The sequence below is a fragment of the Parus major genome, chromosome 3 (genome assembly GCF_001522545.3).
Source record: "Parus major isolate Abel chromosome 3, Parus_major1.1, whole genome shotgun sequence".
NCBI classification, from domain to species: Eukaryota; Metazoa; Chordata; class Aves; order Passeriformes; family Paridae; genus Parus; species Parus major.
This window is the reverse complement of record NC_031770.1, coordinates 97,792,495-97,820,112: the sequence shown is the minus strand read 5'-3', so window position 1 is coordinate 97,820,112 and position 27,618 is coordinate 97,792,495. Positions and strand designations below refer to the sequence as shown.

Sequence of the window (27,618 nt, the reverse complement as noted above, 5' to 3'; positions counted from 1 at the left end):
AGTGCTCAGAATCGCAGAATCAAGAGACTCCGAGATCATCGAGTCCAGCCTATGAGCGGACACCACTGTGACAACCACACCAGCACTCGGTGGTCTTTCTTTAAACACCTCCAGGGACGGTGACTCCAGCACCGCCCTGGGCAGCCCATTCCGACGCCTAACAGCTCTTCCTGCGGAGAACCCCCGAGCAGAACGTCCCCTAGCGCAGGCCGGGACCGGGTGAGGGAGAGCGCCGGGCCCTGCGCGGTACCTGCGCGCAGCTCCCACCCACCCTCAGCGCGGAGCGGCCGCCGCGCGGCCGCCTCGTCCCGCCCAGCCCGCCGGGGGGCGGGGATTGGGCGAGCCCGCCCGTCACTCCTCGGGGGCGCCGCGCAGCGATTGGCCGTCGGCGCTGTCAGTCATCGGCGGGACCGCGCCCGCCCCTTGTTGTCACGGCGCCGTGCGGGGCTGGGGCCACTCGCGCCGCCGTTGTTGCCGCCGCCGCGGGAGCCCGGGCGGGGAGCGGCTCCCCGGCCTCGCCATGGCCACCAGCACCACGGGCTCCACGCTGCTGCAGCCCCTCAGCAACGCCGTGCGCCTGCCCGTCGACCAGGTGAGGATGGGGAGGCGCCCGCCCCGCCGCCGCTCCCGTGGGCTCGCCGGGGAGGGACCGCACCGCGCCCCCGCTCCGCGCCGTCCTGCCCCGCCCCGTCCCCCCGCGGCCCCTCCATCCATCCGCGGGGCCGTGCCGGGGCGGGCAGCGCCCGGAGCGGGGGGCGGCCGCGGTTCCTCTCCGCGCCCGCGGGCGGGGGGGCGCCGGGGCGGCGGCCGCGCTTCGCGGGCAGGTGCGCCCGCTCCGCGCCCGCCGCGGCTGGTCCAGCATCCCGCCCGCATCCAACCCTGTCCTGCCCGGCCCTGCCTCGCCCCAACTTGTTGGCATCGTCAGTCGGCCAGATGTGGCTCCGCAGCTGGGAATGGGGCCGGTATCAGAGCAAGGGATGCAAAGGTTGGGTAATAATTGCAAATGCAAAGCAGCGCGCTGCGCCTAGATGCGCCTGCCGGGGGGTTTACACGCGGTGTTAAATAATGTGCGCCGCACACAATGCTGCTGGGAATTCGTATGTGCTTTGTAGGCAGAACATTTCTGTGGTATCTATTGTCCAAGTGATATAAAAATTCTTGGAGGCTCTTAATCCTGGTGTTTTCATGAAACATTAGAAGATTACAGAATAAGATTGGGAAACTGACGTTTGCTGAGTTTAATCTCTGAAGTTGGACCATAATGTTTGTTTATGGGGGAAGAGTCTATCACTGTGTATATCTACAGAATATTTAGGTATTTAGGAATACATAAGAAAAGTAATCTGAGGTACCTTCTCATATAAATTTTGTAGCACCAAGAAATTTCATGTTAGGAATTTTTTTTTAATGCTTCATTCATGTACATATGAGTGAAACATGTCAAAGAAAATAGTCTGTGCTTCAGTAGAGGGAGACTTTGATGGCTTGGGTTTACAAAATACACATAATAAGTGAGAGAAGTAACTCAAATTAAATACAGAGGAAGGAGCATGCCTAGAGAAAGTATTTTGGAAGTGACTGAGTTACTCATTCTTCTTTTTTCCTCCCCCATTCCCCAGCCATTTGTTTGAATGGAACCATAGTAAAGGATATACATGAAAAAGTACCTTCTAGAAAACTGGTAAAACAGGCAAGTTGAAATTGAGCTTCCTGTGATGGAATAGATACTGGGTACCCCTTGTAATGATACCTGTGGCTGGGATCAATAGCACCTCATGGCTTGGTGCCTCATACCTACAGGTGATAACCTGCTGTTGCCAGGTGCCACGTGTTTATTCCATAAAATTTACGGCTTCTACAGGGTACTTTAAAACACATCAGAGTTGACCATCTTTTTATGGAATGATCCCAGGGGTGTCTAATTTTCTACTCATATTAGTAGTTATAAATTTAATTGTTTTGTGATGTGGTGTGGGTACTGCCAAAATTGTTTTAATATTGTGGATACCACATTTTGATGATAATGAAATTATATTTTATCAAAGCCTGGAAAGCTTCCCTGTATTGAATGTTTTGCAACAGATGCTCCTGTAGAGCCAAGAAGTTTTCATAAAGTACACTTTGAGCTCTGTTGTAGCTTTTGGGAATAATCACATTGGAGGGTGGCTAAACATGTAGTTTAGAAGATTTGTTATAAGCAGTTGGAAGTCAGACATACACTGTTTTCGGACATCAGTGGACTGTATATAATATGGGTCCAGTTGTGTATGAAGAGCACTGATTGTGACTGGAGTATGAATTGAAGAGCTTCAAAATTATGCTGCACTGAGAACAAAAAATTTTAAAAAAGCAAAGGTATTTGCAACCTCAGCTCAAGATTCTGTCTTGATAGTAAATTTGTAATACAGAAAGAATGTGAATTGTGTTCAGTGTAGTCAAATCAAAGAAGAGAAGGAGATAATGAGGGCAGGGAAGAAAAAGAAAGTGCTGATACTCTTTGGTGTGTTTGCTCAGAGATTATGCATGACATTTGGTGATACTATAAGCATATTCAGAATGAAAATGTAGCACTGCTTTGAAAAAATAATAGAAAAATGAGGGTTTTTTGGTTTAGTACATTGTTTCTACTACTCACTCCAAATCTGTACTATGACTATAGTCATACCAATATAGCAGCTGCTTGAAATAGAGACTCTGATATGATACCAGCACTCAGAACTGCTGAAGATCAGTAGGGCTTTTTTCTCCATTCATTTTCAGTTTTGACCTTGAATAGATACTAATCTTTATCCAAAATATTGCTTAAATTGTTATTTAGGTTTAAGCCATTACTATCTAATTGTCCTGCTAGGGTGTATAACTCTTGGAAGACAAATTGAGGTAGCATGTGTCCATGTTGTCTTACTCTCTGGTGTTCAAACAAATGAATGGAGAAACTTCCCGAGCTGACAGTGGATGGAAGTAGAAATTTAAATTCAAGGTGAAGTTGCTGTCTCTAAGATTAATCAATCAGATCCACATTTCTGTGTGGATCAAGTGTGAGAAATTGATTCCTTTGTTACTTAATCCTTGGCAGAGCTAGAGGTGGAGATTTGAGCATGGTGTTGGTTATGTGCTAGTTGGAGGTCAGTGGAAAATATGAAGGGTGAGCTCCATCGAGCCGTTTGACACAGCAAATGTCCTTTATGTGCCCAACTGTGTTGCAAAAGAAAAGCTTTGTTACTTTAACAATTGTCTGTTCTTAGACATTTTTCCTTGGAACTAGAGTACTAGGTAGCTAAAAGAATGGAGAAGAACTTGTTTGCTGCTTCTGTGTGTATTCCCCAACAAGGTATTGTGCAGTAACTTGTTGTTGTGTTAACCTTACCTTTGGCTTTTGTTTGGTCTTGCACCAAGTTAACCTAAAGGGCTACTTGGAAAAGTTACTGTGTTTTTTATAGGCTTCTTGGGCCAGTTTTTCTGTTGTTGTTTTCAGTCATTTGATGAAAGGGAAGATGCTTGGTGTGAGCAAGAACCCACAGCAAACTCACCTTTCTTCTGTATTTTGTAATAGGAAAAAAATCCCACTGCTTGGGAGGGATAAACCTCATAAAAACTGTTTCTTTTCACATCTTAGAGAATGTAAGTTGGCTGCTCAGGAAAGGACGCATTCTGTCAACAGCTGTGTCACATTAGGTCCTTAAAGTTAATGAATGAGTGAATAAATATTTATGTGCTGCATATTTTGTCTTCTCAGGGGACAGAAGGAACAAAAGTTGCCATGTCCTTCCCACCTGGACAACTTCCCAAGAGAAGTATGGGAAGGTTTACCATAAAAATTTGGCTGTCAGAGTATCACATGTTGCATAATGCATTGAGGTTGCAGTTTGAATTATTTTATTGTAGTTACATCTATCACCTAGCTTTATATTTTTCTTGTCTGTTCTCATGTAATATTTATGTCTCTGCTTCTTTCTTCTTTCTCTAAGGTGAAGCCTGACAAATAATGTGTTGGACTTTGGTCTGTTTCCAATTCTATCACTACCTTGCTGATTTTTTATTAACAAATGACTTACCTTACTACCTGATGATGTGGCAGTTACTTGTCATTAAATTGGAAAGATTTAAATTTGCTTTGACAATGATTCTAGGAGAGCAGAGATTTCTTTTTGGTCCCTGTGGGGTTAGGGGAGTTCAGAGAATAATCATTTGCTTTCACTGCTTCCACCAGAGGGAGCAAAATTTTTTTACTGAAAATGGGCAGAAATTGTAGGGGTTATTTCTACCTTTCATTTGTTGTAGAAATAGATAATTTGTAGTAGAGGAATAGTTGAGCAGGGGAGATAGGAGACTGACTATACATGGTATATACTATACTATGACAATATCTGAACATCAACTTTTTATATGAGTTGTCTAAGAGGTTGATCTTGAGATCCTGAAATATGGTCTGAACTTAACAATTACCAGTCTGAACTTCGGTGGTTATCTTCTAGATAAGAAAAGGAAGAATGTGGCTCCAACTACTAACAATATAGCTATGTGAAGATATGGGGACAGAATAAAATGTCATGCTTATGATTATGCACTTGACTTAAACTCCAGGATGTAAAAATAAGCAGTGTTTTTTCAACAGAAGGATAAAAAAAACAACTCTGCTGCTTCCACACTTTTCTTGGTTTTCAGTTTGGTTTTGGTTTTTGTGTTTTTTTTCCCAGTCTAGTTTTAGCTTTTATTTTGTTAAGTTTTCTTATTTGTGTAGAATAAATACAATTTTCTGTGTGAGTGCCATCAATCTTCAAAGAATCTAAGCTGACTTTTTTTATTAAGAGTAGATGTAGAAATCCAAGTCTTCCTAAACACGAATTGCATAAATCACAAACTTCCTTTGTTTAGTGCTCATAAGCCAGTTTGCTGTACCTTTACATATTTTTCTGCATATGTCTCTTAGTGCAGAGAGTTACCCAAGTTGCTTTCATCATGCCCTTAACACACTTGGTTCCACATAAAAGCACTGATGTATGTTGAGCCTGTGTTTCACCTTTAAGCCCTCAAGGAGAGTGGGCAGGAATTTTCTTTGTGTATAACTCTGAAATATTTATTTCTTACATGCATATGATGTAAGAAAATAATTTAGAAATTTTTTTTCCTTTATTTTGATGCCTTGGAGGTGAGCACAGCTGTAGTTTGGAGAAAAGACAAGGCTTGGAGGTGGGGTAGGGAATTTTGCTGAGAAGCATTATGTGCCTTATTTGCCTGAAGGGTAAATCTGAGTATGTCTCCTATTTAGATCTGTTATTTCACAAAATTTTGAGCATTAGTGATGCCTTATCATCTCTTGTTTTCTGCCAAGGCAATGTAACATAGCTTCCTGAGGGCTGAAATGTTTTAGTCTGATAAAAACCTTTTTATCTAAACATGGAATGGATATCAAAATGTTTGTCCTCTATAATTGTCCAATATTAAGATGACCTAACATTTGACTGAAGCATTATCAAACTAGAAAAAAGAATAAAGTGAAGAGTGTCCCAAGTTTTCTTCTTTCATCACTGATTCTTAGACCCTTGCGTATGGTTGTGGAACCCAGAGCAGCTCATTACTGATTTTTCAGATGTGATCCAGGAAATTTATAAGTAATAGATATAATAGCTTTCACAGGTGTGTAAAATGCAAACACTGAAGGCAAGGGAGTGGTAGGATAAGCAAATTGTGCCCCTACTTTGCCCTGTACTTTCCTCATGTGCTGCTAGCAGCAGTCAGGAGAATGAAGGGTGGATGGAAAAACATGAAGTTCTGTGAAGATAGATAGAGACTGTAGCTGGTGAAAAAAAAGCTGGAAATAAAGTTCTGTTGTTCATTCTGTATGTGCTGTTCTCAGTGACTGGATGTTTGGAATTGTTTGAATTTGCTCACCCAGTTTTTAGTGGTTTCTTAACTTCCCTTTGGACTCTTGGAAGGGAGGGAGTGAATAATCAGAAGGGTCCTCTGCAGTGACACCTTTCTCAGGTTTTACTGTTAGTAGTTAGGTATGGACTCACTCAACAAACAATAGGTAAAGAGTTAACTCTGCAATGAAAGATATGTAGAGAAGGATGAAATGGTTGGGATAAGAGGGAATTGACAAGAGAAAGTGACTGTCTTGAAGGAAGAGGTGAAATCAGTCATGAACAGAGCTGGAAAAGAAAGCAAACACTGGTTACAGTGTTAGAAAAGATGGGCCATTTATTAAGTGATAGAAAGATTTAGTGCAAGAAGGAAATACATATATGTGTGAGGATGTAAATTACAGAGCTGCTTTAATTCCTTAATATTTATAGAAGCAGCAGTGAATTTTGTTCTCACATGCTTTCATAGTGGGTATGTTTTCTTCAGTTTTTTTTAAAGAAGTGGAAAAACTCAAATATAATTGCTCCTGAAGTTTCTAGAGTAAACATTTAAACTAAACACTCTTTACCTGAACAGCTTATAGTCACCTGCTTTGTTTTGTCACAATGTTTTTCATATGCTTATGCAAGTTGTTGGGGTGGTGTAAGTGGGAACACTCACCTGTGCTCATGACAGTGCAACACATTTCTGAGTCCAAAATGGGGTTCAGTAATTGCTATGAAAACACCACAGTTCTGGGGTGTTCTGGGATGTTGAGAAGAAACAGTGGAGTGCTTAAAGAACAGTCTAATAAAGAAAGAAGAGTAAGGCATAAGGAAGATAACAAGAGTCACTTCTCATGGAGTGCACGGTTACCGCTGTGTTGCTCTCTGTTTCTGAAGGGTTTCTCCTGTAAACCTCTTGTACCACAGCTGTGTCGATATTTTCTCTCCGTGGGCTTTTTCTTTAGTACTGTGCTGACTTTAAGCAAGAGTTCTGAAAAAAACAATAAAACTGAAATAGATGAGTCATCTTTATCATTCAGTAGTCCTGACATTTGTTGACTTTTAACTCATGTTTACCTGTTCCTTTGTTGACCTAGTGAAGCACTGTGATACATCCTTTGCAGCCTTGATTACAGAATGCTTTCTCCACATTTATTATTTTGACTAATGTGTACTTTTCCTGAGGAACATCTGTCCATCTTTTTTCCTTGTTTCCCTTGAACTAGGGAGTCTAGACTGGAGTTTTATTTTCTCCTGAAAAGTGAGAACAATTACACGCAGACAAGTGAAAACCTGTTTGCTTGATGTGGGCATCTTCACAATATTTGTGTTACAAAGCAAGTTGATATATCTTCAGTATGGCTATTCCATTTTCCTTCTTTCCTTTGGGAAGTGTTTTAAATTCAACATCAGTTGAATCAACATTGCTAGTCTTTTAGCTAGTCTTTTAGCACTTGTTTAAGATCTTTTTGAGAATTTCATTTTTATGCCTACTTGTTTTAAGTGATCATTCTGGTAGCTAAGCCAACTTTTGCAAAGGAAAAGCTCCATAGCTCTGCTTTTTATTCTAAAATAATATATCCAAAGGTGAAGAAGCTATTTTGGTTTAGCTATAGAGTTGTGATTTCTGTAGTTGGGATTTTGGTGTTTTCTTCTATTTCCAGTTAATAAGCTGCAGAAGGTGTTCTTATTCTGAAATGTAGCTTTTGAGCATACTGGTTGTATTACTACAGTGGTGTATTCTATACTGATATATATATATATATTCAGATACCTGTACAGATCATTCTTAACCTTTCTGACCTGCCTTTTGGCTTAGTAATGCTCTTGATTCTACTGCTTCTTCTCAATCTTACGTATCTGTGATATATATATTATATATATATGTCTGTATATAAATACAAGCATATATAAAACCCCAGTTATTCAATTGACTAAGCATGTAATTGAAAAAGTGGACTGAAGGCCCAGACTAAAATGAATTAGGTTTTATTCTTCAAGGTGGAAAGGCTAAAAAGGATTTGAGGTCATCACAAATCTGCAGGAATTTTAGAAGTTCAGTGATGGCTGAGATTTGTAGGTCTACCCTTAGAATACATGAGTAAATAATTTACTTCATGGAATTGAATGTAAGAAGTCAGATAAAATATTTTAATATATAATTCTAAATGTTACTATATTATTATTAAAAATGGAAATAATTTGAAAAGGTATAGCCTCTCAAAGTAGGGTCCATTGCTTGTGTGGGTTGCTGCATACTGCAGATGTTTAAAGGGCTGTGGTTATGGTGCTTGGAAATGAGGCTTGGCAGATCTCATGGGGATTATTTCTGAACTGGGAAAGGCAGGAAGATAATAGGCATGGAGGAATACAGACTGTGTTGGATAGTAGTTTGTTCAAGGGAGAGTGTAGTGAAGCTCTCTCCTATTTTTTTTTCCTTCCCATGGTGAGCACTGAGAAGCTGACCATTTTAAAGGTTGGGGATATTTGTTCTACTTGCTAATTGAAATTACTGCTGTTGTTACCAGATTTGCGCTTGCTACATGGACTTTCAATGTCTGTTGCTTATTTTAACATGTATTTCAGTTTCTCAGATACCAGGATACTATAATTGTACTGAAGTAGATCTTAATTGAGAAAATGTCAGTTTCTGTTTGCATTTGAAAAAGATACCTCCATCGGTGTTGGTTATTTTGCTTTATTTTTAAATGCCTAGGAAAGTGAGTAGCTGTGGTAGGTTTAGTTTGTAAAGTTTTTGCAGAATTTCAGACACTGTAGTGGTTTGCTGGGTTTTAAAGTAAAAACCTGGTGTTCAAAGACACATTTGAACCTGTGTTTATAGATGACACAGAGAATAGAAATGTTCAGTTCCCCTGGAGTTGCTAGATGGAGCTTAAAGATTAACTAGGAAAAAAAAGGATAAAAGAATGTAGAAGTATGAACACAGGATGTAAACATAGCTGGAACTACTGGATAAACAGATCATGAGGAATATAGTGGTTTTCTGGGCAAAGTTCTGTCTCAAGAACTAACAGCACATGCCCAAATAAAAGCTCAAGGAAAGGTTACCTGTAATATTGAGGCACTTATTGAGTATGACAGCCAGAGACCCCTTTAGACAACCCTCGAGGACCATAAAAGGTCTTCCAATAGGAGAGAGATACATGCAAATTACTTCTAGGAAAAATGATGTTTATGTATTAGCTAGGAAGTACACTATAATGAATATGTATGATTGCGATGGAATAAATACCCTGTTGTAAAGTTTCACATGTGCATTTGATTAGAGAAGATATCCTCTGTAAGTGCCCAGCACTAAAGAATGCCTGCTTTCTAATACTCTGAATTATTTTATTTGTTATTTTGTTGTACACTGATTTTGTTATCAGTGTACTGCTAGTGCATGTGATAGAGATTTTGAGTTCATCTCCTTATGTGTATTTGCACTGCGAGTGTGTGATAAAAATCCATGATTTTAAAAGCGCAATGACTGAGTTGGTCTTTGTTTGGAGCTGTGTTTTGCCAACATATTGCCAGGCTGTGGTGTTTTGATGTTGTAAACTCTTTATCCCTGGTAGTCTGAGATCTGCAATCCTTAACTGGCCAAACCAGTTTTTGCTTAACAGAAGCAAGTGGTTTAGGTCCTTATTGTTTCTGAAGAGAGAAGAAAACAAAACACAATTCTTAGTCCAGTTTCACCTTTGAAACTTGCATCCTAGGGGTTTTTTTGTGGGTATTCCCATGAATAAATAGCTTTTTTTGACAACTCGTGATCTATAATGGTGAATTCTTAAGAGCCCATCAGAGAGAAAACCCTTCAGCCAATATCTTCCTATCCTTAATGAATTAGTTTCGGTTGTTTTCACTATAAAATGTACATTGATGTTTCATTTTATGTCTTTAGTCATACAGTTTATCTTAGAGTAATGATTAAGTAAGTCTTCTTTGAAAGAGCTTATTGGATTTGATGCTCATTTATTGAACAAACCAGATTACTGTTGCCTACATCATGTTGTTTGTTATATGCTTTGCTCTTTGTAGCATGCTTAAGAACTGGAAACTGGGAGTTAATACTGGAAATAGAAATACTATTGCTAACCTATCTCATAACTGGATTTGATGTTTTGGTCTGAAACTAGCTTGGAAAGAAAACATTTAAGATCTTATGTGTAAGTCCTTTCAGCTGTCAATAAATTAATGTGAAGATGAAGTGTATGTATCCAGTGTTCAAAAGCACTTGCCAGTGATGTTGATGTTGACTAAAATGGTTAGAGCATGCACTTCAAGGAAGTGGCTGGTGTTAGAAGGCTGGGCTTGGAGTTGTCCTCTGAAAAAGTACCCTTCACACTAGATACTGTATAACACTCAGTAATACAGTCTTTGATACAAAGAACATTGTGCCTTAATTCAGACATCTCCCATACTGATATGATTTCAAAATAATCACTGCTGCTTATTCTCTGTTTCTTCATGTTTTACTCATGAAGCAAGGTTGGGACTTCACAGCAGGAATGTTAATTAGCTATATTTTCATCGTGTAAGGCACTGAGTATTAATTGAATAAAAAATGCATTTGAAAGCATTTTTGCAAGATTTATGATCCTTTTGTTTGAAAGGAATCTTGTTTCTTCTTATCATTCAGAGAAGAAAGGTTCTCTGAGTTACTCTTAAATATCTGTCAGCTTCATCAAATACCCTTGCCAGTACCTCTGAATTCCTTTTCCTGACATTTCCCAATAAATTGAAGAAAATTACCAAGCAGTTTGATTTTCGAGCCTTGTAATGGAATTGCTTTTTTTCTGCTTTACTGTGGAGAATGTTATTTTCTTTTTTTTTTCCCTTTTTATATTAGGGCAGCAACTTTCAGGGAGTAGTTGGAAATTGACATTGGTTTCAAATAATAGTCATTCTCACTCTTCAGTCCTTAGCTGTCTGGCATTAGGCAATTACTGGATAATTGTACAAGTTATTTTTTACCTGATGAAGGTTAGAAGTTGGACGGAAAAATATCCATCCATACTGCTAGCTGGCTGCTGTGGAGAAACATTAACTCCCCTGAATGTTATAACCAAGTTTTTGTGAACTCTGGTAGATGTTTTCCATTCCTCAACTCATTGTTTTGGTGGGAAAGGGAAGTAGTTTCGACTTAACTTGGAGCAGGAACGAGAAAATAATGATGTTTAAGGAACAAGGCACAGCTGATGCTTCATTAATTGTAGTAAAGTTTGGCAATTTTTGACAAGTATGTGTCAACAAACATGGTCCTTGAAGAGGTTTGTGTTTAAAATGTTACTGCTAAAGTGGGCCTACAGATTTAGAAAAAACATCAAAGCCTTGGCTTGAAGATCTTTTTAAGGTGTGTGTACGTGATTCTGTCTTGATCTCCTAGCTCTTGCAAGAACTCATATCAAAGTGGTTTTGTAGATCACATTCTTTTTTTTTTTTTTTTTTCCTAAAATGCCTTTTTTTTTTCTCTGATAGCCATAGATGTTGAAAAGAAGAGCTAAAGGTTGGAGAAGAGGAATGCTGCTTAGTGCACCTTGCTCACTGGCCCTGTCAGATAAAGGAGGAAGCATGGGTCCTAACTTTCTTTCTGTGGTAGAATGGAGTGCCAAAAATTACTATAGAAGGGAGACAAGCAATGCTGCTATCTTGCACCTCAGAACAGCTGAATTCCAGGGGGCAAATGTACCTTGGTATGGCTAAGAGGGGGAATTGGAGTATTCCTGAATTTCTATCTGCAGAATTGCTATATCCAGAACTTCTTGACTGTTGTCTGTGAAGCATCTTGCAACTTAAACAGCAATAAGAACAGAAGTGCCTTCTTATTTATTTTTTTTTCAAGAATAACTTTAAAAAAACACTAAAGAACAAACAGACAAAAATCCACAGAAAAACACAACTCCCCCAAACAAAACCCCCACATCAGCTTTAATTCATCCAAAGTGTTTTATTGAGGCCACAGGCATTTTTTGCTTTTTAAAGGTATGAATGTTTATTTTTCTTCTTATTTGTGAAAATTTATTAAAAATGAGAAAATAGAGAAGCTCCAAGACAAGGTAACATCTAAAGTGTTTGTGTGGGTCATTGTCAGAAAGAGTAAAATGTAACATTCCTGGGTAATCTTTGGTGCCTCATGTGCTAAACCACTGTTGCTCTTGTGAGGTACTTTGTTGTAAATGTTCCTGGGGTGCCTCTCAGTATCTTGCTATAGTTGGTAAAAAGCAGAACTTTGTGCCATTGTTTTGCTTTTCAGTGGATTATTCGTAGCCTGTGTGGGCATGTATGATTAACTTGAGCCATCCAGTTAGGAATTCTTTGTATCAGTAAAATTCCCTCTCTCCTTTGGCTGCTTTTTCTGAATGAGGCAAATGCCTTCTGTGCTGTGAAGTAGCAGGATTCTGAAGGCCTTGACTGCAGCAATTGACTTTTGATATTAAAATATAGCTGATATAAAGAGGAGGCTTAGCCTAAAATCTGAATTAGTAGATAAAATTTGCATATCTTAAAATTAGTTTTGTAGAAGAAATAAACTTTTCTTCTCTATTTCTTTTTAATGAGAACTTAAATTTCTTTAATTGTTAATTAAAGATGATGTCTGTGTTGTAAAGTTGGAGACTTCCAGCTGTTCAAATCCAATGTTATGCTAGAATTTCCTCTTGATGATGAAATCGTTGTGACAGTCAGTGACCCTTTTCTTTTTTTTTTCTTTATGTTAAGAATTGATTCCTTAAATACTTTTTCCTTAGCAATAACTTTGTTTTTACAAAACATGGCATAAATTATATTTAATTCATTCAAAATACTAAAATAAATGTCTTTAGAAGTTACATACTTTCTATTGACTTTTGCAGAGGTCATGCAAATGAGAATTTCTTTTGTAGACAGCTTAATGCAGTTAATGGTATAATGGATTTGTATTTTGTGTAGCTACTCCAAATATTAAAACTGAATTTGTGTTCTTGTTTTACTATTACATTTGGCATTAGTTGTGCCAATAATCTGCAGTGCTTGTATGACTAGTTTTGAGCCAAAATAGTGGATTTAATTTTGAAATTGCTGGGCTGCACACAGCAGGATCTGTAATAGTTTAGCATGTCTAACTAACACTCGAGTCATTCACTGCTGAATAACTAGTGGTGATGATTTACATTATAGTTGTATGTTTTTTATTCTTATGTGCACATAACTTTCCATTACATATTGTTCTCTCTGTAAGATTTTGAGGTGTTATTCTCATTGGCTGAGCTGTTGATATCCTGTACCTGAGGAGGAATAAAAATTCTGTTATTTTTATACATGTGCTAAATTATAACTGCTCAGGGTGAAACTTGCCATTCTATGGCAAGATTTTTTTTTTACCCCTGAAATCTCAGCTTTAAATAGACCTTGGTTAGGTTTCTTTAAAAATTTATTCTGTAAAATTTAAGCTGCCTATTGGAACAGGTTTTATGACCTCATGGAGGCATATTACAATTTGTTTTGAAGAATGCATCATGCAGCTTTAGGGAACACGTTGTCTTTGTTCTTTGTGAGTGTTCTGTTCACATTTGACCAAGTCATATGATAGTTAGAAAGTTGTATTTTGCCCATTCTCAGAGTGTCATAAGAGCTTGACATAAGTTTTCAAAAGGTACACAAGTATACCATTCCCAATTGTTGAAGTTTGTATATATAACATTTGCCAACAAAATCACTGCTTGTTTGAATGCCTGGTTTTCATGGAAGCTTTCAAGATGGTGAGGTCCAGCTCTGTTCTTGTTCCTGCTCATTTGCTGTCTGTTCCTTTTGTCTCCTAGGCAGCCAGTTAATTTTTGTCACCCTTTCAAGGCAAGCTGCGTATGTGAAGGCAAGTTCTTCATCTATCTCAGTGTGGGTACAGTGAAGCTGTCTGTCAATTCCACACTGTTCAGCATGGCTTAAGATGGGAGATGGTGTTAGGAAGAGGCTGAATGTTACATTTTGACATTGTTTACTAAACCTGGTAGTGCAGTACAGGAAAAGTATTTCTGTGGGATGACGTGGTTGGCATTGAGGATCCAACATGGGTCCTATAACAATTTTGGGAGACAGTGCTTTTGCCTAGGTTAGTCCATGGGCTAAATGTTCACTTGTCTTTGGCACAGATTCTCTAGTTAAGTTTAGTTTATAAGAAATCAGGTTTGTATATCCAGACACCATTGCACAGTACTTGCCAAAGCACATAAAGTGCAGATAACTGGGAGGCTTCAGGAGCCCTCTCTGATGTGAACTAAAACACTGTGTATATTCATGTATTATCTCACTGCTGGAGCTGGAAGTGCCCGCAGATAGAATTTGGGAGCCCACAGAGTCTGCTTTTCATTCTACTTCCTGTAGTATTGGCAAGGGATTAAACTTCTTTCCATGTGGAAATGAATGCAAGTGGTAGAAATGAGTGCTGTGGATTGAAGGCCACAGGTAATGGCAAACAAGTAAGTTTTAATTTTTGTTGTAGAAATTCTGTGTTTTCATTTAAAATGTAAGTAGTCAAGTATTCAAGATGTTTACCAAGTGAATATCTAATGGGTGATAGTGGATGCTCAGAAGTCAGTGTGTCAGATGAAGGTTAGCCCTGTGACTCTAATACTGCCCAGAGTGCTCACAAACTCTTCCATATGAGCTCCTTTATTTGGAATGCAAATCACTAGTAAACCAGAGGGATTTTTAACAAGCTGGAGAAACAATAGAAAAAAAAATAGATTGTAGTGATGATTTTAAGTTTTGCTTGCATTTTGAGATACTTAGGGTCTGATTTATAGGCATGCTGGATAATCAGAATAGCAACTGAATTTATATTTTCAAAACACAGTTTCCATTAAAGTTCTATTAAAAGTACTGACTGAAAAACGGCACCGAGTGTCTGGAACTGAGCAACCAAAGTTAGTGGGCATTTATTTTATCCTTTGGGCTTTTATAATTTTTTGTGCTAGTCTTTCACCTTTAGAATAAGAATATTGGTCTTACAAAATTATTGCAAAATTTACATTTATTGTATGTAGTCTTACCATGTTATGGACAGAGCTGCATAAATTGTAAGGTTTTTATATTCAGTGTAGAATGCAGATGGGAAGCATTTAATGGGTCACAGGATGAGGGCAAAAATTGGGCAATTGTCCATTTGCTGAATGAATCAGAAATACTGCCGGGGAAAATAGAATAAAGCAGCAGAAAGAATATAGTTAGAATATATGTGTATATATATGGTATGTATGAAAGCTAAACTGAAGTTGCATGCCTTTCAAACATTAACTGCTGCATAACTTGGTTTTACAGATACGTATTTAAAGCCTTGGGAGCTTTACAAGTTCTGCAGAGCTCTTGGTGCTTTGTAATCTGCATTTTGGTGCACTGAGACAATGATAAGGATGGGATTGGTAAGAGTAGAGAAGAAATGCAGGGTGGTGTGTGACCATTGTGGTGGTGTCTTAGATTTCCAAGTATTGTGTGTTTGTGCGCTTTTTGGGAATAGCACTTTAAAAGTACCCACTGACAGTTTTGGGTTCCTTTGTGAGGAAGGCTTTTGGAAAAGGTTTGTGCAGCTTGGATCACTTAATTTCATGTTCAGAAAACTGACAAGATAAATTCACATCCCTGGAAGTTGGCTTGTGGGGTTGATCTAAAGATATGCTATCCTGCATTTTATTGCTGTTCTTCAAGTGCTCTTCCTGGGGAAGGTATTCTGGGTTGGGGTTTTTTTATGGGGGTTTGTTTGTTTGTTTTTAATTAATGGGATACTGTTTTTCAGATACAGATTTGATCATTTGAGTAAATAGCTAAACTAAGACTAAGTGCTGGAGAAAGATACCCCCATTTTACTCCCTACCTGTTGAATCCTTTCTCAGGTTTGTGAGGATTTTACACATTCCTAAACCTGCAGACTCATCCTGAATTGTGAGATTCAAGATTTGTTGTTAGTGTCTGCTCCTATAGAGTTGACGATGCAGGTCAGAAATGCCAAGCCCTTCAGCCCTTTTCATGGTAGTATTAGGAGCCAGATGATGACTTTGCTTTTTCCCTGAGTCTTGCTAGCTTGCTTTTAGTGGTAATCTGAAAAAGGAGGACACCATGTGATACCAGTTGGTAAATTAGCTATATTGCAGTCAAAGCACTAATGTCTGGGCATTCAGTAAAACCAGCAATGCAAGTGTGTCCATTTCAGAGCAGGTATTTGTGCTAGCTTCTTCCATCTGTCTCTAGCTCAGCTTCACTACGTATCTGTGAATGTGCAACCTTCTCTGTCTCCCTTCCCCTTCTAGTCTGTCTAGGATGTTACTTCTCTGGGTCAGAAACATGCTTTGTGGGTTACGTAGCCTAATTTCTGTAAAAATTATTCATACATATGAATATATGTTGATACTGAACAAACACTTTTTTTTTGTTTTAACTTTTCTTTCATGCTCTCTTTTCTAAAACATTATCAGTTTGTTTCCCTTTCAGTGGTTCACTTGATATTTTATATGAAACTTTTTCACTAAATCCATAGAATCATCTTGTAATAAACCTCACTCTGTTTCATTTGCATCATTGCTTATAAAGGAGAGAAAACAGGTCAAGTTATGCCCTGAAAGAACATCTCCTCATTTATTTAGGATTTTTCAAATACTGTTAAAAGCATAATAGAAATGTGGGTGTAAGAGAATGGATGGAAAAATGTACGTGACTGTTTAGAGAACAGTTTAATTTAGGGAACTGCTCCTATTAGAAAGTGCAGCCCTGCCTTCTGAGTCTCCTTCCCTGCTAGCACTTAGAGCTTTAACTTGGTGCTACAGCTTTTGGAGTGGTTCAATTGTTGTAACAATTGAGTGAGGGTTCTGTAGTTGTTTTAATCACTACTTTAGAAATTACTGTTTGCATACTCTGACCATTACCTATTATGGCCTGAAATGTGGTTGAAACATGATAAAGGAATGGACAAGCTGAATTATGGTACTGCAAGTGTGTGTTGTGTTGCTGCAAACATCAGTATTAGATTTGCTGTCAGGAACATAAAAATAGTATTGTTATTGTTACTGGTCGTTGTGGTGTTAAGATTATGTATTTCAGCTAAGTGCCATCAAACAGTTGAAAATATTGTTGTGCAGAGGACCCGCCAAGCATGCAGGATGTGCAGGTTTCTTGTATTGAAGTGACCTGAAGCAGTGATTCCCAAGCTGTTGCTTATGATGACTTGGGATGCCACTATTAGACATGGAAAATTATTAGGCAGTTTTCTATTTGAGTGAAAAAGTAAAATCTATGAAGTGAGAAATGTTATTTTCTAAATAAAGTAATTTATCTAGCTTTTTGTAGCTTAAGCCACTTTTGGTAGTGGTTGCTGTATTTCACGAATTTGTTTCATTATTGTGGCCTTCCTGTTAAATTTTTTCTGGTCACAACCAGAACAATTCTTTTTAGTCACTGATACAGCTTCATTCAATCCCACTTTTGCTTTCAGTGCCCTAATGTCTTTAAATATTTAACATACAAGAAATTTTCTATCTTCTAGAATAAATGGCCTGAAGGGAGGAAGAATTTCTCAAACTACCCTACTTGAATGTACAGGAAGAAAATGCAGTGTGCAACCAAGCTGTTTATCTGATTACATAGCACTGGAATGCACTTCATTGAGCCCTGCTTCTGCACAGGCTACTGAAGTGATCTGTCAGTGATTTTTGGAGCTGATACATAGCTTCGAGTCCTTCTCACTTAAAAAAACAAATTAAACTGCAGCTCAGATCTTCACATTACTAGGAGTCTAGAAGTGATTTAATGGTTGATAGAGTGGTTTGGTATTTAGAAAATCTACAGCTAAGTATGTCATTTTCTTTTGTTGTTTTATGCACCTATTGCCTCATGTGTTCGATCCATCTTTTCCTTTGAGCTGCTCAGGGGAGCACTGGTTTGTGCTTTAGCCAGGGAGGTTCTCAGGGGAGAAGTTCTGATGTGCTGTGCTAAAAGCCACAGCAAAGCTACAGGTTCTGCAAATTGCTACAAATGTGTGGATATTTATGTTAATTTTTAATACACATTTGTGTGATATCTTCTTTTTTTTTTTTACACAGGTCAACTTTGTAGTGTGCCAACTGTTTGCCTTGCTTGCGGCTATTTGGTTTCGAACATACCTTCATTCAAGCAAAACAAGCCCATTTATAAGACATGTTGTTGCAACACTCTTGGGCCTTTATCTTGCACTTTTTTGTTTTGGATGGTAAGTTACACTTAAATTCATTTTTTCAGGAACTTGTAAATTTTTATTTCTGTGTAATGAAGAACCTTATTGCCTGATTCTGTGGGGTTTTTAGCTGCTGCTGCAAATGTGCAGAAGTCAGCATTCTGATGAGGTGCACGAATTTTGAAACTGTTTGCAAACTGGTAACTACCATACTGGCTGCCTGTGGTTTTGGGAAGGTGAGGCAGGTGCAGTTTGCTTAACTTGTACAGCTTTTGCTTTTTTTTTTTTTTTTCCTGTAAAATTGCTGGAGAAGTGTTCTCTTGAGCCACAACACAAATGTGGCGACTAAGATAATTCCCCATAAATACTCATGGCATGAGATAACTCAGTGTCTTTTAATGACATTGAATAAAATGTGACCTTTTTTTAGGAAGAGTTGCTGGAACTGTAAAATATAGGTAATGATACTCTTAGTAGTGTAGAACACATGGAAAGGAGCTGGCTTTGACTTCAGACTGTTTCATGGTTTTGTTTTTTCTTTAATGATTTGGAGGGAAGATGCTGTCTTTCAAACACATATTTTGTATGACTGCTGTTTGTGTATCTTGATCTTTTCACAGTGTAGCAAGATAAAAGGCTATGTATTTAGTTTGGTGTATTTTTTTCCTTCAAAAAATAACTGACTCGCATCTTCCCAAGATGGTTTAAGTGCCAGTTTCATTTTATTGCATTGTAAACAAGGTGCTTACTTAGCTTCAAGTGTATAAGAGACTTATTTATGCTGACTATTATAGAGAATTACTGAACTAGGAGGAATTAATCAAGCTGTTGTGCAGGTGGGAAGATGTACAGAGTGTGTATGCATCTGTCTCTGCACATGCTGAGTGTGTTGGCCTCCTCATTGGCACATTGCAGATGTCTCCCAACATTAATTGATGTACATTGGTTTTTATTTTCAGGAAAAGAAATCAGTAACTTTTATTCTTTATATTTACATGCATGATTTACTTTTATATAAAACTCTACTACTCCAACCCATTTCTTAAATATGTGGCCAGGGTATTTTGCTTTGAGACAATGATGTTATCTCAAAGACTTCCAGTCTCAGCACCACAGATAAAGAGGGTGATATGGGAGATAGGAGCTACAATGTGAGGATTTTTTGAGAGCGTTGTAAGCTTAGAAATACATTCTATATCCACTGCTTTAGAAGCAGGAATCGTTAATTGTAGCTTGTAATTAGAAAGGGTTACTGATCTATTCATATATGGTTTTTGGGTCTGGGAGATTTTGGAAAGGAACAAACTCTACACCCAACAGACATAAATAAAAATTTGTGGAAACTTCTCACTGACAATATGCCCTGGAAAAAAAAAAAAAGAGATAAATATTCATAAATATGAAAATATTCATCCCTGAATCTATTATACTAGCAATTAATTTCTATTTTGCAGTTATGGAGTTAAAAACTATTTTAAAATGAGTAAAAGAACATAACTGAGATGTTGAAAGTACACATTCTTTAAGAAATTGGTACTTCTGTTATATTTCTGCCAATGCTTTTTTGTTTTGCTTAAGCACATATTATGTGAACAGATTTTTTTAGGGTTTTGGTTTTTTTTGGTTTGTCTCCCCAAGAAATCAAGTATGCCTGCAGGCTACAAGCCCCTGATACATCTTCAGTGACCCTTGGATTGTGCTATGACATGTCTTATAAACATATATAACAAAAAGGAAACTGTTACTGTTTTGTTATACTGTGTTACTAGTAAATCTAGTAACTCCTAGATGAGATCATGCAAACTTAAGTGTGGGAAGTAGTTTGAAATTTGCACCCTATTAAGGACATTTAGTAGTAGTTATGTTGTCATTTTCAATTTTAAGTGTGTTGGTTTTCAGTCACTTTTGTAATACTTGTGATGGTAGTAGAGGAAAGGAGGAGAAGCAAAAATTCCCTTGGCATAATAGCAAATAGCATAAAAGGCCCAGAATATGTACCCTTCATATGTAGTTAAAAATGACTATTCCATGTGGTATTTCAATATATCCCTTTGAATGTTTGAATCAAAGATCAATCATATTGCTATTGTTAACAGCTCTGAAAGAGAAATGTTTTCAGTCACTGTAATCCTGGTATGGTACTCCATGTCAATCCACACTCTTTTAGGCTTTGATATCTTAGTATCCTCTCTCTGTATACGAGTTAAACTTCTTAAGTTTTTGCTGTTTCACTAATGCCTGTCTTTGCTACACAGTATTGCTAATACTTGGCAGATGAGAAAAGCAAGTAAATACTTTTTAAATTGACAATTACTATATTAAAATACACATTTGAATTTTAGGTAATCCTATGTGAAATGAGACTAACTAGAAGTGAAGTATGGGAACATGTACAGATGGGATCTTCCATAAAAAGTCAAGATTTTCAAAATTAATTCATGTCCAAGTGACTTGTTTTGCCTCAGTTCATCATATGTAGGATGAAGGATTTTAGTTGGATAGAACTGGTTTTCTTGTTGAAAGACTTTGAAGTAATTTCCTTATGAGTAGAGAAGGAATGAAATTAGGAAATTGCTGGTGATAAGCTGAAACAAAACAGCATCACTGTAGCAAAATAACAGCTGCTTTTTAGGCTGCTTTTTATGGGGGAAAAAAGTCCCAAATTAGATGAATGTGTCACTTGAGCATATGTAAGTGTGGTTCTGAGCCACTTAAGGTACCAGTATGAAAAAGTTACTAAAGTATGAAAAGTTACTAAAGATCAGCTCTTTTCCCCATTCACTGGCACTGCTTTGATAGCAGTGCTCTGCAGCTTCCTAAAGTATAACTCCTTCAAAGACCAAAGCAAACCTCCAAAGTAAAGTTGTTGGGATAGCTGTGGTGGCAAGCTGTGGGAAACAAACAAGAAGAGCTTAGAGCACCTTTGTGAAATAAATCTGTGGCTTGATGGTGGGTAGGGCTTTTTCATTTGTGTTTTTGTGACCATCATCGCCACCATTCCTTAAAAGTTACTGACAGCCTGGGACAAAGAGACTGGCTGGACACAGTCACGGTTTCTCTTGAGTGGGAAATCTTAAAATATTGTGGATACTAAGAAATGGTTGGCCTTATCTGAAATATCTATTGTTGTAAATGGGTAGAAAGATGAGTATGGAAATTAAACTACAGAATTTTCATGTTTTTTACCGTTATTTAATCGGGAAATAATGCCAAATTGGAAGTATTATAAGATGTATTCTTTGTATTTTAAGCATTAGCAACATTTGCAATACCCTTGATTTAGCTGGAGCATTCTAGCTAGGTGTCTAATTTTTGTTCATTACTGCTCTCTGTGATATGCTAAAGGGAGAAGTTCTCAGCAGAAGGAAGGATAGCAGAAAGCCTAAATAGAATAAAAGGTTGTTTTTCTTTGGGAGCATTGATGGCTTTAGACTTTGAACATCTTTAATTTCACAATAAATGCATGCAATTGATTGTCATTAAAGAAAATGCTTTGAGGGTTTACTTTTTTTTTCCCCTAGGTATGCCTTACATTTTGTTATACAAAGTGGAATTTCCTACTATATCATGATCATAATTGGAGTGGAAAATATGCACAAGTAAGTTTCCATTCTAAAAATTAATTTCTTTTTCTTTTTCAAGAATGCTACTGTTGAGGTTTGGTTTCTTTTGTAATGGTGCATATATACCATAATTCTAGCTCTGTCATAACATCTCAGTGTTTGAATTCTCTAACCATGGTTTTATTTTCAGGAGAGAAGATGGCTTGAGAATTTTTGCTAGCTTTTTGGAATATCTAAAGCACATTAAAATAATACCCCACTGAGACAATTTTTGTGTTCTACATATTCTTATTTTTTCATCCTTGCTTAATCCCGAGTATTTCTAGGTGTTGACAAAAGACAAATGTAATTTGAAAACAGACAATGCTGGTAGAAGGATGATGTCTAAATGGAAGACAATGTGTGAGAAATTTCTCTAGGTACTAAGTATTTTTAATTTTTTTATATCAGTATGAATGCTGTCTTAGGTTAAGTATCCTTTTTTGAAACACATATGACAATATTTTAAGTTTGAACGCTTGATTATATTAGCAGTATCTGAATCCATATAGAATAACACATGTTTTTCAGTTCTTAAAAACAGGAAAGGCATTTGTTTTATTACTGTATGCCTATGTTTTATTATTCAGCTAGCCTAGAGATCAGAAACAAATTAGGTTCCCACTGTGTTAATTCCTGCATAAATGTTTAGTAACATAGCAAATCCTTGCTTGAATAGGTTCCTGAAGTATGTGGGGCTGTTAGAACAGATGCTGGTGGAAAAAACAAAGAGGAAAATTGCTTTACACAGAAAGCATGGGCAGCCTTAGTTAATGATCCTACCTGTTAGACTACTCTGCTGAATTATACTGTGATAGTGAATGTAATTTTATTGTCTTTTGAAATATCCCACATTAGGCTCTTATCTTCAGGATTTACTTCAAAGCTGCATGTATTCAAATGGCTGTTGATGTGAGAGAACCTCATTTGGTTGGGTAGCTGGTTTATAGACACAATTTCTTTGATTACAGGTTGTTGTAAAACAACTCATTCATATAAATTTCTCCTTAGACATTCAACAATGTAAGCTACAACTTATGTTACTTAATACTGTAAAAGAAATTATTAATGTGGTTAAATGCAGCAAAGTGGGAGGTACCAGTCAGGAACACTTCTTTATGTCTTTATCATAACACATTCTGTAGGTTTCTCAAAACTGGAAATCCAGCAGTGGTTTACATTCCTAATAGCGTGAGACAGGTAGGCAGATTTCCTGCACTGTGGCAAGGGAACACTAATTCCTTATCCTTCTAATTCATACCAGCTGGTTTAACTGCATGGCCTGATCTGCTGAGATGTTGGCTCTGCTATACACAGCTGTTACTGTGCAGCTGGGAGGGGAAACCTAGATTTGATTACAGAGCTTATGTTGCTTTGTCACTGTATAAATTAGTCTACCATTGGATAAAACTAAAAAACTCTTCTTTCAGTGGAAGGAAAAAACATAACAGAGTCACTTAGAACTTTTAAATTGTGGACAGTGTGTGGATGCTGTATGGGAAGCTCCAGGAGCCACTTCTAATAGGTGATATGGGCAAGACTATACAAAGTTTGCTCCCTCCGTTGCTGGAGTATCCCAGAAACAATGATTCCTGTACCTTTCACTAAGGAATGCATCAGCTACACTTTTCTGTCAGGAAAATGCCACTTATACCTTTCTGTTTGGCAGTCGGAACAGAAACGAATGTGAATTACTCCTGTCCCCACCTAAGTGTTTGTCTTCAGGCTGTGAATGTGTCTCATGGAGCCCAGGGCAGACTGAAGGTTAAGTGCTGTACAGTAGAGTGCAGCTGGTACCAGCTGGCCTCAGGACTGGAGAATGTCAATGTTTCAGTGAGGATGTGTGTATATGTACAGCTAATCATAGTACTTTTATACACCTGCATAGCCCTAGGGTTGGGATTTGTTTTCTGTGTTGTAGAAGGACCCATTGGCTGGCAGTCCTAGTCAGAGGTTACCTGCATTGTTCCATGAGCATCTTAACCTTGGAGTCAAACTTCAAATACCTATATGTGATGTAAATATGGATTCAAGTGGATTTTGTATTGGAAAAGCAATTGTGGATAGTAGCAAATATTTTTGTCTATCACGTAAATTCATTCACTGACCTAAGTTTCCTCCTTTTCCCTGGCCTGCTTGCTGTACTGCAGGTTTCATAAGTGTGTGGACAGGAAAGACATTATTCCTCTCCTTCCTGTTTTCCCTGCCCTCTAATATAGCTTCTCAGTCTCTCCAGCCTCTCTAAAAATTGCTTGAACAAGTAAGAGACAAGTACATTTTTAAAAAATGCTGTCAGTTCAGTTGCTGTGCACTGGTTATACAGGCTTCCTTACCCTCTGAAGAAAGGAGACGTTTTTGATAAACTTTTGCATCCTCCAAAGCACTTTTACCTTTCATGGTAGCTGTTATGTCTGCTATTCTGTGGTTCTGTTTTGTTTTGATGGACATACAGTTCTTTGTGCTGTCCCCATGCCCATGTATGTGAGCTGTTTGAACATGATAATATAAAGAGATACTTGAATTTGAGTAAACAAACTGGTTGTAACTGGTCTGGTGTCTGTGGAGGTCCTTCCTGGTCATACCTTTTCTTGAGATTTAGGAATGTTAGTCCTCAATAAGTTCCCTTATGCTCCAAGCTAGAGCCAGGACTGAGGGGAAGGCTCCCCTTTGCCTTCACTCCTTACTGTGGGGTTGAGAAACAGTGGGAGATGTGGCAAAGGAGGTATGGAGGAGATTTGATGGTTTTATCTTAAAAGTCTCAAATTAGAGCCAAATAAGTCTTGATCATTTGAGTAAACTAATTCCCCATGCATATTAATTGTGGCACTTAATTTGTCAGTCAGGTGTTTAATAATGCTGAATGTCATGATTTTTCTGATGCTTACCTAGAAATCAGTCTTGTATTCTGAAGACTGTGAATGGAAATACTGACTAGCACCAGAAAGTGATTTTCTGTATGCTGGAGATTTGATGATTATAAAAATAACCATGTAAATGGATGTCTGTCTTCAGTTACTTGAAAAGTAAGCACTTGTTGAAGTTAACAGCTGTGAAGGAATTTCCTAGTAATCCTTGTGAATTTCTTATAAAAGTATTTGCTCTAAGTAGCAAACAAGTTCATCCACTCTGATAACTTCCTGTAACAGTCCTGGCTGAGCCTGGCTAGAGCTCAGTGCATGACTTAAAACAATGAATGTGTAAGTTGAAAAATAACTTGATACATTACCCTTCTTAAAATTGGAATGTTTGAATGGAAAGGCCTTTAATGAGCATATATTTTGTATTTATAGGAATGGAGTGAAAATAGAACTCAAATATTCTTGGTAGGTGTAGTGCCTACCACTTTTGCTGTACTTTTAAATAAAGATTAAATAAATTAATTTAAACTTGGTGAGTGGGGGTAGGGTGTGTATCCCTACAGAGGTATAAGGAGAAAGAAGGATAGGAGTCATCCTGTGTCTACAGATTTGTAAAGGTTAATACTGAAATAGAGAGGCTGAAAAAGATAATGCATGGGCATTTTTAAAGCGTTGTAGCCTTCTCAGCTGGTTTGGTACAAAAAAGACATGCTGCCTTAATGCACCTAGAAAAAAATCTGATTATATACTTTTTATTTTCAGGGAGAAGAGTCTAAATCAGTCTTTTTCTTAAATCACTACCTCCCTTTTAAAATTTTATTTTATTTTACACTTGGTTGCTGATGTTACTCAAAAGAACAGAGTTCTCAGAAGAACAGGGTTTTTAAATAATGCCATTGGCATATAAAACCTTTTTTTACACTTGAAAACTCAGGTGAAAAAGAATATGGACTTTTGTTAGGAGGTAGCTATACTTTATTGAGTATTGATGTTTGACTGAAGGAGGGTTCTCTTCCTACACTGTGTGTTTGGTTTCTGTAAGCATGTAGACATCCCAGCCCTATCTTGGAAGGAAGCAGTAGTGTAAAATTGCCTGGGTGTGTTAGAAATCTGTTGGGATGGGATAGCTTTTTGGCTTGCATATAGATTTTATTTTTTTTTTATCATTGTGCTCAAAGTGAAGCTAAGCACAATCAGTCAATCAAAAAGTCATGTTTTGGGGCTCTGTGTTTGGTAATCTCTGTAGCATCTATAGAGATGATAACATAGATAGCTGAAGAAGCATACTTCTTCAAGGCACATTACTCTGCCTGTCATGCTGCCAAGCAACTTGACTGTTAGCAAATTAGCTCTGAGTCATGGTATCATAGCTGCATGGTTTATTACCTCAACAAACTATTGATGTCAAATAAATCAGACTCCCTTCAAAATGAAGTGGCAGAATAAATTGTACCTAGAAGAATTCAGTGAAAGCTATGTTCCTCAGCTCCTGGCAAAGACAGCTGCTAATAAGAGTTGATTAAAAATTCTAGCTGTGTGGCATTGACTGAATTGAGCCAGTGGTGTTTGGGATAGAGGGATTACATGCAAGGGTACATGTATTACAGTAAATTTTCTTCTCTAACAGCATAATTATCCATGTTTTTTTTACTCTTTGGTGAAATTTCTTGCATTTGAGACAAATTTTACTTGACTAATTATGACAAGCTCAGCAAATAATAATTATATTGTTCTTAGTGGAACTGCTAGCTGTAACTTGGGCAAATCCGTTTTGCCTGCAGAACTGCAAGTGGTGGTGTATGAAGTGTCTGGCTTGGAGCTAAAAGATAATTGATACCAATTCACTGCAAACTGTAAAAATTCTATCTGTGGGTTTTTTCCTTATTTGGGAGGGGGGATGTAAATAAGAAAAATTGATGTTTAAAAAATACAAACATCTTAGTTTTAAAATTCAATGTCTCAATTAAAGATGTTGAGTTTCATATATCTTGTAAAGCTCATCAGTTTTGCAGATCAAATGTCTTTACTGGAAGTTAAAGACAAGGTCACAGAGTCATAGAACAGCTGTGGAGGGAAGTGTTTCTGACTCCCACCCTGCCTGTTGAAAGCAGGATCAGCTAGAGCAGGTTGCTCTGTGAAACCTAAGTCTTCCTTAGTACTGTCATGATCCTGAATAGTTCCAGTTGTCATAAGCATGCTAGTCATTTCCTTTTGGTGTCTTGCTTCAGTGTCTATTATTGTTTAAAATTTATTTGAGGTGACTTCATGCAGCTTAATTTTCTCATCTGATGATCTCAATTGACACAAAAGCTTTTTATGCTTTAATTTTCCCTCACACATTAATTGTCCAGGTTTGGTATTATTATCTTAAATTGATCAAGTTCATTTCAATTTAAAGTGAAATAAACTAGCTATGCTTGAGACAATTAATTTGATAGGAGGAGACAGTGTTAGGCAACAAGTAGTAGTGTGTCTGTCTTTCCATTTTTATGAGGTAGCTTCAATAATAAAAAGAGTTATGAGGGCAGAACACATGAAACAAAGACTATGCCAAGAAAAAATGCAGAAGTCTTCTGTCTTTAAGTCAGCAGAAAGAGGTAGAAGCCAGGCTGAGTAACGAAGAAATGTCAGAAGGAGTATTTGACACTGCAAGTTGGTTTTACTTGGAATTAACTTTTCAGTTATATTTGAAGATAAATGCTCTTCCAGTTTTCAACCAAGAAATCCCTTCTTTTCTTCTTGACAAAGATGGTGAATGATCTTGAGGAGAAGCTGTATGAGAAGTGGCTGAGGTCACTTGGTCTGTTCAGAAAAGGGGGAACCTCACTGCTGTTACAAGTTCCTTGTGAGAGAAGGAGACACTGATCTCTTCTGTGGTCACCAGTGATAGGACCCAAGAGAATGGCCTGAAGATGTGTCAGGGAAGTTTAGGTTGGATATTTAGGAGAGTTGTTTCACCCAGAGGATGGTTGGGCACTGGAACAGGCTTCACAGACAAGTGGTCACAGCACCAGCCTGACAGAGCTTAAGAAGTGTTTGGACAGTGGTCTCAGGCACAGAGTGTGACACTTGGGGATGGTGCTGTGCAGGGCCAGGAGTTAGAATATGTTATCCTTGTGGATCCCTTTCAACTCACC

General features: G+C 37.9%; 1 protein-coding gene across 1 annotated transcript in view; it reads left to right on the top strand.

Moving 5' to 3' along the window:
• Window positions 1-437: 437 nt before the first annotated feature.
• The window catches only part of MBOAT2 (membrane bound O-acyltransferase domain containing 2), a 91,958-nt gene continuing 64,777 nt past the window's right edge, over window positions 438-27,618 (top strand). Inside the window, exons 1-3 of the mRNA XM_015622700.3 lie at window positions 438-592; window positions 17,912-18,057; window positions 21,543-21,620. Coding sequence (XP_015478186.1) covers window positions 521-592; window positions 17,912-18,057; window positions 21,543-21,620 — 296 coding nt within the window. The 5' untranslated portion in view covers window positions 438-520. The remainder of the gene's footprint in view (window positions 593-17,911; window positions 18,058-21,542; window positions 21,621-27,618) is intronic.